The sequence below is a fragment of the Rana temporaria genome, chromosome 1 (assembly GCF_905171775.1).
Source record: "Rana temporaria chromosome 1, aRanTem1.1, whole genome shotgun sequence".
Taxonomy (NCBI): Eukaryota; Metazoa; Chordata; class Amphibia; order Anura; family Ranidae; genus Rana; species Rana temporaria.
Window position 1 is genome coordinate 659,361,285 of NC_053489.1, and position 17,642 is coordinate 659,378,926.

General features: G+C 44.0%; 1 protein-coding gene across 1 annotated transcript in view; it reads right to left on the minus strand.

Annotated features, from left to right (window-relative positions):
• Positions 1–17,642, minus strand: part of ATP6V1B1 (ATPase H+ transporting V1 subunit B1) — a 131,207-nt gene that overhangs the window by 19,685 nt on the left and 93,880 nt on the right. Inside the window, exons 5-8 of the mRNA XM_040335526.1 lie at positions 13,590–13,667; positions 9,075–9,214; positions 5,182–5,283; positions 4,585–4,682 (exon numbers count right to left, since the gene is read on the minus strand). Coding sequence (XP_040191460.1) covers positions 4,585–4,682; positions 5,182–5,283; positions 9,075–9,214; positions 13,590–13,667 — 418 coding nt within the window. The remainder of the gene's footprint in view (positions 1–4,584; positions 4,683–5,181; positions 5,284–9,074; positions 9,215–13,589; positions 13,668–17,642) is intronic.

Here is a 17,642-nt window from a genome sequence, read left to right on the forward strand (position 1 = left end):
ACACGTTTTTTTTTTTTTAAAGTCAGCAGCTATAAACACCATAGCAGCTGACTTTTAATAAGGACACTTACCTGTCCTAGGCGCCCACGATGTCGGCCCACCGAGGCCGATCGCTCGATCCTGGCAGCTCCCGGCACCGCCATCCTTACTGAGGGAAACGGGCAGTGGGGCCTTGCGGCTTCACTGCCCGTTTCCTACTGCGCATGCGCGAGTCTCGCGGCACTTTTGTGAATGGGCAGCTGCTTTCTGGGATACACACAGTTCCCAGAAGGCAGCACGCCCCATTCCCCAGAAGACAACGCGGGGAGGACGAGAAAGAAGACCTGCCGTGGTATGGGAAGAGGAAGATTAGGAACTTCCGCATAGCAACCGCCATTTCTGGTAAGTAAAAAAAAAATATTTTTAATTTTTTCACAGGATTTTGGCATTTTTTTTTTTTTTTGAGTGGACCTCCACTTTAAGGCAGTGTTGCAGTTTTTTTTTTTGTTGCATACAGTCTATGGAACATTCCCTGTGTTCTCTCTACCTGTATGCAGCAGGATTACAAAATAGTGGGAGGCTATTTATGAGGGAAGAGATGTCATATTCCAAGCTCCTGATGAAGCTCTATTGGTCGAAACGTGTAAAGTTTGTGATGTAGGACACTTTACATACTACTATATGTTTGCTGATGTGTCTATATATATATATATATATATATATATATATATATATATATATATATATAAAGGTTGGAAGCTGCTGTTTATTGTTTCTGTGTTCGGAGTGTTATAAACTGGAAGTATAGTTGACTCCAAAATATGTGGCCCTTAATATACCCGGTACTTTGGGTGTCTTAGCACTGAGAAACAACATTTAACATGTAGCTTTTGCTGCTGAAAACAGGTATTAAAAAAGGGCTCATCTAAACCCCTGACACCTAAAACCTAACACTAAGGCCTTATTTACACTTCATGTTTTGAAGAAACCCTTTTTTGTGTGTTTTTCAAGAGACTGTACCTCACACCTAAAGTAGAACCGTGGCCAGGCTATGGACATTCACAGCTTATATATTTGTAACATGCAGTGAAGAAAAGACTTTAAAACAAACCCTTGATGACCACTGCATCTGCAGGCACTGTGGAACAACTCATCCTCAGAATTTTCAAAAAGAAAACATATTCTCTCAGTAGTATACTCAGCTCCACCACCAGTACTGACTTGGCAGCCTGATAGTCTACTTCTCTTTAATGCAGCCTTTATCAACCTTTTTAACAAGATGTAAACCTTTGAAATAACTTTCAGGACTCAGAGACCTCTGCTAAAAAATGATTATATCTACACATTATTGTACAATAGCATGAACAGTATGTTATGGAGAAAAGACTAAACAAAAGAATAAGAATTGTGGTATACTTATAATTTGACACCTAGGGCTGCTCTATATGACGGGTTTTTTTTCCAGAATAGTGAAATGAATATATATATATATATATATATATATATATATATATATATATATTGGGCAAGAGAAGTGAAAATTGTAGGGTTCTCTCATACTGACATGCAGTCATAAGTGTGCCCCCTTACATTGGAGGTCAGTAGAAAGTGTCACCTTACACAGGGGGTCAACGAAGAATTGCCTGTTAGAATGGTGGTCAATGGGAGAAGGACCCCATTATGTTGATTACATTGGTGGGTAATGGGAAGAATTCCCTTACGGTATTAGTTAGTAGAATGTTCCTTACATTGGTGATCAGTGGGAAGAATGTTCCTTACATTGGTGATCAGTGGGAAGAATGCTCCTTACATTGGTGGTCAGTGAGAAGAATGTTCCTTACATTGGTGGTCAGTGAGAAGAATGTTCCTTACATTGGTGATCAGTGGGAAGAATGCTCCTTACATTGGTGATCAGTGGGAAGAATGTTCCTTACATTGGTGATCAGTGTGAAGAATGTTCCTTACATTGGTGATCAGTGTGAAGAATGTTCCTTACATTGGTGATCAGTGGGAAGAATGTTCCTTACATTGGTGATCAGTGGGAAGAATGTTCCTTACATTGGTGATCAGTGAGAAGAATGTCCCTTACATTGGTGATCAGTGGGAAGAATGTTCCTTACATTGGTGATCAGTGGGAAGAATGTTCCTTACATTGGTGATCAGTGGGAAGAATGTCCCTTACATTGGTGATCAGTGGGAAGAATGTCCCTTACATTGGTGATCAGTGAGAAGAATGTTCCTTACATTGGTGATCAATGGGAAGAATGCTCCTTACATTGGTGATCAGTGGGAAGAATGTCCCTTACATTGGTGATCAGTGAGAAGAATGTCCCTTACATTGGTGATCAGTGGGAAGAATGTCCCTTACATTGGTGATCAGTGGGAAGAATGTCCCTTACATTGGTGATCAGTGAGAAGAATGTTCCTTACATTGGTGATCAATGGGAAGAATGCTCCTTACATTGGAGGTTAGTGGGAAGAATGTCCCTTACATTGGTGATCAGTGGGAAGAATGTCCCTTACATTGGTGATCAGTGGGAAGAATGTCCCTTACATTGGTGATCAGTGGGAAGAATGTCCCTTACATTGGTGATCAGTGAGAAGAATGTTCCTTACATTGGTGATCAATGGGAAGACTGCTCCTTACATTGGAGGTTAGTGGGAAGAATGTTCCTTACATTGGTGATCAATGGGAAGAATGTTCCTTACATTGGAGGTTAGTGGGAAGAATGTTCCTTACATTAGTGGTGAGAGTGAAAAAATCTCCTTACATTAGTGATCATTGGGAAGAATGCCTGTACATTGGTGATCAGCGGGAAAAATGTCACTTAAGTTGGCGGTCAGTGTAAAGAATGTCCATTACATTGGTAGTCAGTGGAAAGAATGCTCCTTACATTTGTAGTCAGTGGGAAGAATGCCCTTACAATGGTAGTCAGTGTGAAGAATGTCCCTTACATTGGTGGTCAGTGGGAAGAATGTCCCTTACATTGGTGGTCAGTGGGAAGAATGTCCCTTACATTGGTGGTCAGTGGGAAGAATGTCCCTTACATTGGTGATAAGTGGAAAAAATTTCTCTTACATTGGTGGTCAGTGGGAAGAATGTCCCTTACATTGGTGATCAGTGAGAAGAATGTCCCTTACATTGGTGGTCAGTGGGAAGAATGTCCCTTACATTGGTGATCAGTGGGAAGAATGCTCCTTACATTGGTGATCAGTGGGAAGAATGTTCCTTACATTGGTGATCAGTGGGAAGAATGTCCCTTACATTGGTGATCAGTGGGAAGAATGTCCCTTACATTGGTGATCAGTGGGAAGAATGTCCCTTACATTGGTGATCAGTGGGAAGAATGTCCCATACATTGGTGATCAGTGGGACGAATGCCCCTTACATTGGTGATCAGTGGGAAGAATGTTCCTTACATTGGTAGTCAGTGGGAAGAATGCCCCTTACATTGGTAGTCAGTGGGAAGAATGTCCCTTACATTGGTGATCAGTGGGAAGAATGCTCCTTACATTGGTGATCAGTGGGAAGAATGTTCCTTACATTGGTGATCAGTGGGAAGAATGTCCCTTACATTGGTGATCAGTGGGAAGAATGTCCCTTACATTGGTGATCAGTGGGAAGAATGTCCCTTACATTGGTGATCAGTGGGAAGAATGTCCCATACATTGGTGATCAGTGGGACGAATGCCCCTTACATTGGTGATCAGTGGGAAGAATGTTCCTTACATTGGTAGTCAGTGGGAAGAATGCCCCTTACATTGGTAGTCAGTGGGAAGAATGCCCCTTATATTGGTGGTGAGTGGGAAGAATGACTCTTACATTGGTGGTGAGTGGGAATAATGCTGCCTACAGTATTATTCAGTGGGTCGGATGCTCCCTTGAGTGGCTGTAATGGAAAATATGCTGGCTACAGTCTTGGTCAGTGGAAAGAAAACTTTTTACACTGGTGGTCTATGAGAAGTATGCCGCTTACAATATTGGTCATTGGAGAGAATGCCCTATTAAATTGGTGGTTAGTAGGAAGAATGCTACTTACTGTATATGTCAGCAGAATTAATTCTTCTTAAAGTGTTGGTCGACGAGAAGAATGCCCCCCCTCCCCCCTTCTTCCTTCCTTAGAGATAGCTAAAAAGGCAATGAGTATCTTTGGTTACCGGTACTTTTCCTAGATGCAGAGATTGCTCATTGTTCAAGGAACCGCTAACAACCTTTAAAAAAAAAAAAAAAAAAGCTGCTCTAGAGGTGTAAATAAAGAGTGGAGTCCTCAGTCCCAATTTGAAAGGCTTAAGTGCTTCTATTGTGGATTATGAGGATGAATTGCTTCACAGTGCCTGCAGTTATGAGGGGTCAGTGAAGACTTTCTTTAAAGCTTATTATTTATTAAAATTTCCATAGCCTGGATACAGTTACACTTTAAACCCCCCCTACCTCGGGACTGTGATGTTTTTCGTATTGACAGTGTGGGATTTTGTTAAAGAAAATATGGATATTAAAGATGAGATGACGAGATGTTTTTTATATACCCAAAGAGCCTATGGTAGTTCTTCGTTTAGGGCAATCCCCCAGTGTGTATGAATGTGTCATCGTTTCAATATACTTACGTTGGGTCGTTGGCCAGATTGAGGAAGAGGCATACGTTGTCCATTGAGCCGTTTTCCTCAAAGTCTGATTTAAAGAACCTGGCAGTCTCCATATTGACCTGTCAGGAAACAAGATGGATGATATTCATTGCAGTCCCTGTTGAAATTGTCTCTATATAAAATGAATCTTATCAGTGGCAATGGTTCCTTCCCATAGATCATAGTACACATGCATCAATGGATCTTTTTATAAACAATCCCTTGGTAGTCAGGACATCTTACCATCATATAATATCTTTATTTAGCATTAATGCCCCAAGTAAACATCAGAGAGCGGAATATGAATCCCATTGGGAATCCAGGAGAAGGAAGTAAATGCTCATTAAATAATTGAAAAGAAGCCAAACAAAAAAGCTCTGACAGTAAAGAAAATTGCAACTTACACCCAACGTCTTACCACCATATAATATCTTTATTTAGCTTTAATGCCCCGAGTAAACATCAGAGAGTGGAATATGGATCCCATTGGGGATCCAGGAGAAGGAGGTTAATGCTCATTAAATAATTGAAAAAAAGCCAAACAAAAAGGCTCTGACTGTAAAGAACATTGCAACTTACGCCCATAGCAGCAAAGACAATTGCAAAGTTGTCATCATGGTAGTCCATCACACCTTTAGACTTCTTCACCAGGCCGGCCTGTCTACAGATCTGAGCAGCTATCTGGAGAAGGGGGCAGAACACATGGTCAACCACAACATCATAATATACAAAGGAGAAGGGAGGGCAAAGAAGATTTTTTTACTTGACTAATCTATTGGACAAGTACACAACGATACAGTCTTATGACATCACTGACTTCTGTAAAGAAGAAACTGGAGTGTTTTAAGGTCATCTTTTTATGTAGGACAGAGGAACTGGTTCACATTTTTTCCCGGCAGCATATTCTTTTCTTTATATATCTCCACGAGTGAGGATAGGAAGTTTCGTGTAAGTTCCAAATTGCTATTGTTGAAGCTTGCAAATCCCACATGATATCAATGGACCAATCGCCAAGCAGCTCTGCTGTCATATATGGTAAATTGCATTCTCTACCACACCTAGGAGTACCATGTTTTACCTTTTGGCTCCTGAAAGTTGAACAGAGTGACAGGAGAGCGAAGGAAAGGTATTATACCATGGAAATTTAAATAAGTATTAAGCTTTAAGGCCCCATTCACACGAGGCGGACTCCGTCGCTACGTGTGAAAGGGCCCTAAAACAAGTCCTCACTGACCCCTTCTAGCTGCAGGCACTGTGAAGCAATTCATCCTCATAATCCACAATAGAACAATGAGAACAATGGAACAATGAGAAATGTCTCCATCTAGGAAAAGTACGTATTTAATAAAACCAATTGCCTTTTTAGCTATCTCTGAGGCCCCGTACACACGGTCGGACAAAACCGATGAGAATGGACCGAGGTTCAGTTTCATCGGTCCAAACCGACGGTGTGTACGGCCCATCAGTCTGTTTTCCTTCGGTCCAAAATTTTAAAACATGCTTCAAAACCGAACCGATGGACCGCTGCCCGATCGGTTCAAACCGATGGTTACTACAGAAAAGCATTGGTTCAAAACCCGCGCATGCTCAGAATCAAGTCGATGCATGCTTTAGAAGCATTGAAATTCGTTTTATTCAGAACGTCGTGTGTTTGACGTCACCGCGTTCTGACCCGATCGGATTTTGGAACGATGGTGTGTACACACATCAGGCCACTTCAGCGGTGAACGGATGAAAACGGTCCGTCAGACCATTCTCATCGGTTTTGTCCGACCGTGTGTACGCGGCCTAAGAAGTGTGGGGAGTTATGCATTCTGCTCACTGGCCAAAACTTTGAGGAGAATTCTTTCCAACGAACCAATACTGCTAACAGCATTCTTACTACTGACCACCAATTTAATTAGGATATTCTCTCTACTGTCCCATAATGTGCTGCTGGATTTGAAGCAAATCTGTCATATTACCCTGCTTTAAGCTATTGAACTCTGTAAACAACAAGATTTATTTCAGCAAAACAGTTAAAGGATCAGTAAAGGAAAAAAAAATTTGGGCTAAAATGTCTGTCTGCAATAAATACAGACAGAATAGTTTACTCATTCCTTTTAAAACCGTTTAAAAAGTAATTTAATTCTATCATCTAACTTACCTGTGGTTTCGTTTCTTCTTTTTATGTCCTGTATCTCGGCGCTCGTCCGTGTGATTGACGTCGCCGTAGTGCTGGGAACTACATTTCCCAGTATCCTTTGAGCGTTGCGCATGCGCAGTTTAAAAAAACGGGCACGAGAGCTTGTTCACATTATTTGAATAAACCGCCCACTATACCTCCCACTATACCGCCCAACGATTATTATTCATGGTCTGAAACCCACCCACACAGTGTGTTCGTATGGAAGCTCCTCAGAAAGCAAGGGGGCAGGGTCCAGGGGGGGCAGTGCAGCACATGAAACAAATCGTATTCAAGGAGTTTTAGACACACAATGCTCACACCCCCTTGAAGTCTCTGGTTCATGTAGAGACGCATTATTGTAGTCTATAGGACAGGGGCGAGCACGTCTTGGACCACAGAGAGAAGCTCCCATAATTTTTTTCATCAGGAAACAGACAACCAGGAAGTGTGGAGATCAGAGAAGGATTACAGCAACTTCAGAGCAAAAACGAACAATGAGGACATGAAACCAGGACTGCAGTAAGGTAAAGGAAGATATTATTCTAAAAAAAAAAAAATTCCTTTAGTGACCCTTTAAGGATATCTTGGTAGACCGTTGAAAAAGAGCTTAAAGCATATCCCCAGCTTATGTATTTATTTTTTATTTTTATATTAATATTATTATATATACTGGGCCAGATTCTCATACATTTGCGCTGCTCCTGGGCAGCGTAATATATGAGATCTACGTTACACCGCCGCAGGTCTACAGGTTTACATCCTGATTCTCAGAACACTTACCTGTAAACTTGCGGCGGTGTAGCGTTAGATTGCTCGTCGCAAGCCCGCCCAATTCAAATGGGGAGGGCACCATTTAAATTAGGCGCGCTCCCGCGCCGAGCGTACTGCGCATGCTCCGTCGGGTAAATTACCCGACGTGCATTGCGCTAAATGACGTCGCCCCGACGTCATTTGCCTAGATGTATACGTAAATGGCGTCCAGCGCCATTCGCGGACGTCTTACGCAAACGACGTAATTTTTATTGAATTCGACGCGGGAACGACGGCCATCGTTAACATTGGTTGCGCCTGCTAATTAGCAGGGGCAACCTTACGCGTCGGGTACGCTACGCAAACGACGTTAATTCGCTGCGTCGACCTCGCGTATGTTCGGGAATCGCCGTACTTACCTAATTTGCATAGACGACGGGGAAAAGCGACGATGCGACACCTAGCGGCGGGAAAAAAAATTACTTTTAAGATCTGACAGCGTAATAGCCTTACGCTTGTCAGATCTAATGGGTACCTATGCGCAACTGATTCTGAGAATCAGTTGCATAGATACCCGGTGCCAGATGAGGTGTTACGACGGCGCTAATGGTGTTGCGCCGTCGTAACGCCTTTGAGAATCTGGCCCACTGTATATATTTTTTTAATAGCAAACCCAGACATTTAAAAAATAAAAAGTTGCAGCTCCTTAAGCAATATGCACATCGCTGCCAACGCCACAAAAACACCTCCTGGTCACTTTTTTGATTGAACGATGGCCAGAGTCATTCAACCAACTTCCTGTAAACTGAGGCTGTCACTAAATATTAGACATGTCCACACTGAAATATTTTGTTTCGGAATTTAGTTCTCGTCCGAAAAATTAATTAATTTAGTTACTACCGAAATTTGTTTTTATTTATTTTGTTTCATTAAAAAATGCATTCGCCCCCGAAAATCCGAATTAAGGTCGAATCTTGAAGGCTTATGGTGTCTGTTGAATGTTCTAAGAAGATTCGACGGAGCAGCTAAACTGTACGACGCCGCAATCGTACATTTCCGGTCGAATGTTCTGCCCCCAAAATGCTATAGTAGAATTCTAATGTTGTATAACTAGTAATAATTATATTTATAAATTATTATTACTAGTCAACCAACATTAGAATTCTTCTATAGCCTATGGGCGTAGCATTTGAACATAAATGTCCGCTCGCGGCTATCGTATGTTTTTAGCAGTTTCGTCGAATCCTTATGTCTCTATAATGTTGAATCTTTTCTCTCTATGTTGAATATTTCCTCTCTATGTAGAATAATCTTGGACTAATAGAGTTAGGTTAGGCACATTCAACCGCAGGTTTGATAGACACAGATCGCTATTGTCACCGTCATGTCGACTCTATCTATATCGAACTGTTGTCACAACAAAATGAAAATAAAGCATTTTTTATGTTGGATCTTTCGGATTGTTATAGTTTTTTAAAACCAACTAGAATACCTAGGTGTCACCATGCCGCATTCTTCATACTTAAAGCCTCCAATGTAACTTCCACAACATTACCTCATTGTGGGGGAGACCCGCCGCAGAGAAGATTGGGATTTTCTGTCCTCGGGCAATGCTGTTCATGACGTCTATTGGTGAGATTCCAGTCTGGATCATTTCCTCTGGGTAGGTCCGACCGTACGGGTTGATTGGTTGGCCTTAAGTTTCATGAAAAGAATAAGATTTCCTTAGTGGATAAAACTCCGGTTGAACAAGGATGATGGTGGGCAGCTAAGCAAGGTTTGGCCTTGAATCTAGGAAAATCAATCACTTACCAGCAGGTGAAACCATTTTCAGGAGTACAGAAAATATAATACAATAACATCTGTTGGCAGACCTAATACTCTTCAGTTTTAAATGGGTGACAGGTTCAATTTAAGCCTTAAAGGGGTTGTAAAGGTTCATTTTTTTATTTTCTAAATAGGTTCCTTTAAGCTAGTGCCTTCTAAATGTTTTTTTTCTTTGTCTGAATTTCTCACTTCCTGTTCCTCCTCAGTAAGGTGTTCTGACTGACTTTCCACCACTCGGATGATGGGGGCAAGCTTACTGAGAAGAAACAGGAAGTGAGAAATTCAAACAAAGAAAAACAACATTTAGAAGGGAAATCGAAGGAAAAGGTAAGTGAACCAACAATGCACTAGCTTAAAGGAACCTATTTGGAAAATAAAAGACGAACCTTTACAACCCCTTTAAGTTCACTTTAGGTCCTTAGGGCCAATCACCATTTACACAGTCTAAATGTCCATGCACAAGCCCCATAGTTCTTAGACATGTGCACACTGAACTATTCTGTTTTCGGAATTTAGTTTTCGTCCGAAAAATACATTTATTTAGTTACTCCCGAAATTCATTTTTATTAAGTTTGTTTCGTTAAAAAATGCGTTAGTTCGAAAATCTGAATTAATTAAGGTCGAATCTGTCATTGAAGGCTAATGGTGTCCAATCTACGAAGATTCGATAAAGCAGCTAAACTGCACGACGCCGCAATCATACATTTCCGGTCAAATGCTCCGCCCACAAGCTATAATAGAATTGTAGTACTAGAAATAATTATATTTTTTAATTGTTATTACTAGTCAACCAACATTAGAATTCTTCTATAGCCTATGGGTGGAGCATTTGACCATTTATGTCCGCTCGCGGCAATCATATTTTTTTAGCTGCTTCGTCGAATCTTCATGCCTCTATAATGTCGAATCTTTTCTCTCTATGTCTAATAATCTTGGACTAATAGAGTTAGGCCCCATACACACGAGAGGATTTATCCGCAGATACGGTCCAGCGGACCGTTTCCACGGATAAATCCTCTCAAAGATATCCGCTGATTTCGATGGGATGGAGTGTACACACCATCCCATTGAAATCCGCGCGGAAATCCTCTGCCGATGACGTGTCGCGCCGTCGCCGCGATTATGACGCGGCGACGGGCGCGACGCTGTCATATAAGGAATTCCACGCATGCGTCAAATCATTACGACGCGTGCGGGGAATCCCTTTGGACGAATGGATCCGGTAAGTCTGTACAGACGAGCGGATCCATCCGTTGGAATGGATTCCAGCAGATGGATATGTTGTGCAGCACAACAAATATTCGATCTGCTGGAATCCATCCCAGAGGAGATTTCTCCGCGGAAACAGATCCGCTGGCGTGTACACACCATAGGATCTATCCGCAGAAACCCATTTGCTGGGATTTATCTGCGGATGGATTCTATCGTGTGTACGGGGCCTTAGGTTAGGCACATTTAACCGCAGATTCGATAGACACAGATCGCTATCGTCACCGTCATGTTGAATCTTCTATCTATATTGAACTGCTGTCGCAACAAAATGAAAATAAAGCTTTTTTTATGTCGGATCTTTCAGATTTCGGATTCTGCATGCTCTTTATAGTTTTTTAAAACAAACGCGAAAATCCCCGAAAATTCGGACGGAAATGAATGCACATGTCTACTAAATATCTCAGTGGGAGTTATCTATTCCAGTGGTTCTCAACCCTGTCCTCGAAAATCCCTGAAATTCAGACAAAAATGCATTCAGACAAAAACGAATGCACATGTCTTATTTTAGTTCCTCACTCCCTGACATTTGGTCAACAGTGAGGGAACCAATGTACGTTCTTCGATTATCTGATTGGCCAGGATTGTCACCCATCAATGTAATAACGGTTTCCTATTGGTTCCCTTCTTTTCTGAGCAGAGGTCCAAGAGAGTGTGGCTGGGCCTGTATACTGTTATGCCGCGTACACACGATCAGAATTTCCGACAAAAAAAAGTTCTATGTGAGCTTTTGGTCGGAATTTCCGACCGTGTGTAGGCTCCATCGGACATTTTCTGTCGGGATTTCCAACAGCAAAAATTTGAGAGCTGGTTCTCAAATTCTCCAACTGGAAAAGTTATTGTTGGAAATTCCGATTGTCTGTATGCAATTCCGATGCACAAATAAACACGCGTGCTCGGAATCAATTTGACGCATGCTCGGAATCGTTCAACTTAATTTTTCTCTGCTCGTTGTAGTGTTATACGTCACCGCTTTCTTGACGGTCGGAATTTCAGACAACATTTGTGTGACTGTGTGTTGCAACACAAGTTTGAGCCAAAATTCCGCCCGAAAAAAATCCACGGTTTTCTTGTTAGAATTTCCGATCGCATTAGAGCTTTCCAGTGAACTATCGAGAGACCAGAGGACTGATCTTCAAATTCACGTTCAGAGCATGAAGAACATGTCCGACCCTTTGAGGCCCCGTACACACGACCGGATCGATCCGCTGAAACTGGTCCGCGGACCAGTTCCAGCGGACAGATCCGGTCGTGTGTAGGCCCGAGCGGACAATTGTCCGGTGGATCGGACAGTTTCCAGCGGATAAAAATTTCTTAGCATGCTAAGAAACCTGTCCGCTGGAAACCTGTCCGTCGGACATGTTCGGTCGTCTGTACAGACTCACTGGACGCGTCCGACCGACCGCCATCCCTCGAATGCGTCGTACTGATTCGACGCATGCGTGGAAGCATTGAACTTCCAGGGCCGCGCACGTCGCCGCGTCACCGTCGCGGCGACGGCGCGGCCACGCCCTGCGTATTTCTGTCTGATGGTGTGTACAACCATCAGACAGAAATCTCCGGGCGAAACTAACCCTGTATGCGTAACATAGTCTTCAAAAATCCCAGACTGTCTCCCCAGTTAAAAACTGAGAGTTGTTTAAAGTTTGTATTAACAGTTATGTTATTATATACAATATTGGGAAGGTCATTAATATTGCTAATACGACTAGTAGACGCACTTTATGTTAGGATCAATGACAGTGAGAAGGCTGCTGGGGGCCCATCATAAGTTTGTTAGGGGCCCCATGATCTGTAGTTACTCCCTTGTAGACAGTAATACCAGGGCCGTCTTAATAGCATCATGGGCCCCTGGGCAAAGTGATGCTCTGGGGCCCCTACAATGATGACAGTGCAGGTAAACAGACATTTAGGGCCAGATTCTTAAAAGGATTACGACGGCGCAACGCCATTTGCGCCGTCGTAAGTCCTAATCTGACCCGGCGTATCTATGCGACTGATTCTTAGAATCAGTTACGCATAGATACCCATTAGATCTGACAGGCGTAAGGCTCTTACGCTGTCAGATCTTAAATGCTATTTTTTTTCCCGCCGCTAGGTGTCGCATCGTCGTTTTCCCCGTCGTCTATGCAAATTAGCTATTTACGCGAGATTCCCGAACGTACGAGCGGACGACGCAGTGAATTTACGACGTTTCGGTAAGCGTAAACTTGCCCCTGCTATATGAGGGGCAAGTTTACGAAGGTCCGTCGTATGCCATGTTAAGTATGGCGTCGGGTCAGCGTCGGCTTTTTCCGTCGTTTCCGTCGTTTTCCTAAGTCGTCCGCGAATGCGACTTTACGTCAATGACGCTCACGTCGGCGTCATTGACGTTTTCCGTCGTGAGCTGGAGCATACGCACTGGGCTATTTTTCCGCCCGGCGCATGCGCACTTCGATCGGCGCGGGGGGCGCGCTTAATTTAAATACAAGCCGCGCCCTTTGAATTACGCTGCCTTACGCCGGGCCATTTACACTACGCCGCCGCAAATTACGGAGCAAGTGCTTGGAGAATACGGTACTTGCTCCAGTAATTTGCGGCAGCGTAGTGTAAATGGCTTACGCTACGCCGCCGCGGATTATACAAGAATCTGGCCCTAAGTAGGTAGGAGGCAGACTGCCTCCCCTTTGCATCTATCACTCTCAGTGCCATCAAGGGGGCCCCCAATTTCAGGGCAGTGTGGGCTCAAGGACCATCTGCTTTGGGGAAAGTGCAGGGGCCCCTCATGCAGCTGGGGCCCCTGGACAGTGCCCAGGTGTGCCCTCTCATTAAGACAGCCCTAAGTAATACCAGTACTGAGCCTGGAGCTCCTATTACATTGCCACCCTTACTCTTTTCCTTTGTATGAGTGGCAAGCTATTTAGGAAGCCACGCTGTGTTCTGTATTTTGTCCCGACATCATGTTATCCCAAAAAACAGAGACAATTTATCTTACCGTTGATATCTAAAAAGTCCTCAGCCATCACAGTTGGGCCCTTATCGATGGGTTTTCCGGAACCATTAAACACTCGACCTGCACCGGATAAGATAATGCTTTAGTTATTAGTATACTTTTCTTTTTCTCACGTTTATACTGATCCCACCTGGTAGTAGAAATTTGCAGACAACAAGGTAACAAAACGTGATATTTTTTTACAGTGTACTTCCTGCCGCTGAATTACCGTTTGTGTGGCTTCCAGGGGATTTTGTGATGATTTAGTTCTCACACTAAAAAAACATAATAGAAACATCCAGCACACAGCGCTGTATAGGGTCTGTGTGTCAACGGGGTTTGGGCTTGTGTTTAAAGGGTAATAAGGCTTGCTTGGTGGTGCATTTTGCTTGCTGTTGACATCAGTTTGAGACACAACAGAGATCATTTGGAGTACATTGACTGGTGTGGACATGCCAAGGGACAGGTAACTTCTTCCTGACCTTCAGTTGACCTTCTCCTGATCTGTACTTGGCCTCTTCCTGAGCTACAATTGGGTTCCTCCTGACTTGCATTTGACATTCTCTTGAGCTACAGTTGACTTCCGCCGGACCTGCAGTTTACTTTCTCTTGACCTAGAGTTGACTTCCTGCTGACCGGTACTTGACCTCTTCCTGAGCTACAGTTGACTTCCTCCTGAACGGTACTTGACCTCTTCCTGAGCTAGAGTTGACTTCCACCTGACCGCCGGTACTTGACCTCTTCCTGAGCTACAGTTGACTTACTTCTGACCTGCACTTGACCTTCTCCTGAACTACAGTTGACTTCCTCCTTACCTGCACTTGACCTGCTCCTGAGGTACAGTTGACTTCCTCCTAATCTGTAGTTTACTTTCTATTGACCTACAGTTCACTTCCTCCTGTCCTGACCTGTAGTTTACTTTCTGTTGACCTACAGTTGGATTCCTCCTTTTTCTGCACTTAATCTCCTCCTGACCTAGAGTTGACTTCCTCTTGACCCGCAGTTTTTTTTCTCTTGACCTACAGTTGACTTCCTCCTGACCTGCACTTGCTCTCTTCCTGACCTACAGTTGACTTCCACCTGACCTGCAGTTTACTTTCTCTTGACCTGTACTTGACCTTCTCCTAAACTACTTGATTTCCTTCTGACCTGTACTTGACCTCTTCATGCGCTACAGTTGACTTCCTCCTGACCTGCATTTGACCTTCTCCTGAGCTACAGTTGTCTTCTTCCTTACCTGCACTTGATCACCTCCTGACCTACAGTTGACTTCCTCTTGACCTGCAGTTTACTTTGTCTTGACCTACAGTTGACTTCCTCCTTAGGCCTCGTACACACAGACGGTCTGTACACACCATCAAACAGAAATCCGCGCGGACACGATACGCGGTGACGTGGCCACGCCGTCGCCGCGACGATGACACGGCGACGTGCGCGGCCCTGGAAGTTCAATGCTTCCACGCATGCGTCGAATCACTTTGACGCATGCGAGGGATGGCGGACGATCGGACATGTCCGGTGAGTCTGTACAGACGACCGAACATGTCCGACGGACAGGATTCCAGCGGACATGTTTCTTAGCATGCTAAGAAACATTTGTCCGCTGGAAACCTGTCCGATCTGCCGGAAAATTGTTCTGAGCTACAGTTGACTTCCTCCTGAGCTACAGTTGACTTCCTCCTGAGCTACAGTTGACTTCCTCTTGACCTGCCCTTGACCTGCTCCTGATCTACATTTCCTGCATCCCATCATAGTCCAGTTTTGCTCTTCTGTGCGCTGGAGGTCCAAAATAAATGAAGGAATGTGGGCATAGGACACGCCCCCTGTGACACCCCTTAAAAGAGAAATAACCAAAAAAGGTTAATTGAATCCACAAGGCCTTATTTTTTTAACTGCTACTATTGCTTTATACTGGCTTTTAACATTGACAAATGCAGCAATTTCGAATTTGGATGAAAGGTTAGGCACCGGGAAAGGTGCATTTTATATACATCTATATAGATCAGAGCGAAATGAGGGACAAATGAGGAGGAAAGAGGGACAGAGGGACATTGCTCCAAATCAGGGACATTCCCTCAAAATCAGGGACAGCAGGGCCGATCCTAGGGTCACAGATGCCTGGGTGCAGAAATATTTCTGGCGCCCCTGCTTAGGCGTGGTCATCTTAATAACTCCTCCCTTTTACAGATGTTTCTGTGGCAACGACCCAACTCAGAGATGCTCCCCTAAGGAGTCTTCATTACCCTGGGATCCTCCCATGATCTCTTAACAGTAAGTGCTCTAGAGAGGGCGTCTGTTAGAGAGAGCCTTCAGACATACTGCAGGAGACGGTCAGAGACTGCAGACATGATACAGAAGATGGTCAGAGACTGCAGACATAATACAGAAGATGGTCAGAGACTGCAGACATAATACAGAAGATGGTCAGAGACTGCAGACATAATACAGAAGATGGTCAGAGACTGCACACATAATACAGAAGATGGTCATGAAAATGCAGACATAATACAGAAGATGGTCAGAGACTGCAGACATAATACAGAAGATGGTCAGAGACTGCAGACATAATACAGAAGATGGTCAGAGACTGCAGACATAATACAGAAGATGGTCAGAGACTGCACACATAATACAGAAGATGGTCATGAAAATGCAGACATAATACAGAAGATGGTCAGAGACTGCAGACATAATACAGAAGATGGTCAGAGACTGCAGACATAATACAGAAGATGGTCATGAAAATGCAGACATAATACAGAAGATGGTCAGAGACTGCAGACATAATACAGAAGATGGTCAGAGACTGCAGACATGATACAGAAGATGGTCAGAGACTTCAGACATGATACAGAAGATGGTCAGAGACTGCGGAAATACAAGAGATCTATGCATCAATTGCAGCCTCATCAGTGCCCACCAATTGCAGCCTCATCAGTGCCCATCCAATGCAACCCACCAGTGGCTCTGTGACCGGTTCCCTTCTGGTCCTCTCATCTGCCACCTTCTCCTTCTTCTCACCCATGCTCTTTATTCCCTACTTGGGCACCATGGTACCTTCACCCACCACTCCGCTGTCCACAGCTTCCTGCTGCTAAACAACCATGGGGGAGGAGCCGTGACACAGACACAGACGCTGGGATGGTAGATTGGGCAGGCTTCAGTAGGGGCTGAGGAAGAGGTTTTCTGGTGGTCAGTTTTCCCCTGGGAGGTTGTGCCCACACTAGCGCGCCTGCCCACACACAAGGAGAGGAGGAGGGAGAGTAGCACTTTGGCGCCCCCACCTCTGCGGCGCCTGGGTGCAGTGCACCCGGTGCATCCCTTCCAGGATCGGCCCTGAGGGACAGTTGGGAGCTATGGACATTGCCAAAACAGCGCAGCCCAACAGAGTCAATCGCTCTTACAATGATAGATCCGAACACACCTTGGGTGCTACAGTGGTGTGGCTGTAGCTGGTGGCAAAGACCTCCAGGGCTTGGCTGTCAGTTTTACAGCTAAGTTTTGCTCTGTGTATCAGGAACACCAACAGCAGCTCCTGTATGTGTATTGTTTCACCTATTTGTTATTGTATTGAACTGTGTTTGGTTACTGTTGCATGCTGACATCTAGTGGCAGTTTTGGGCCACTACAACTTGTTTACTTATGCAATTAAGTATCACCCTCTGTCCTCCCCTCCCCTGTTTAGTACTAGTTAGTTCAACCCTTTCTAGACCCTCCATATTTCTTCCATTTTCCGTCAGTGTTAGTTCTTCACAGAGACAGGGCTTAGGAAAGTTATTGTCTTCCTACTCCTCAAAAGACTGGAAAAACATCCACTCTCCTGCACTTATCTGAAGTAAAATGACATCAGATTCAAATTCTGTGTCTCATTGAGGAATTAACCACTTGCACACCAGGCACTTAAACCCCCCTCCTGCCCAGGCCAATTTTCAGCTTTCAGCACTCTCACTCTTTGAACGACAATTGCGCGGTCATACAACTCTGTACCCAAATGAAAGTTTTATAAAAAAAAAAATCCCACAAATAGAGATTTCTCTTGGTGGTATTTGATCACCT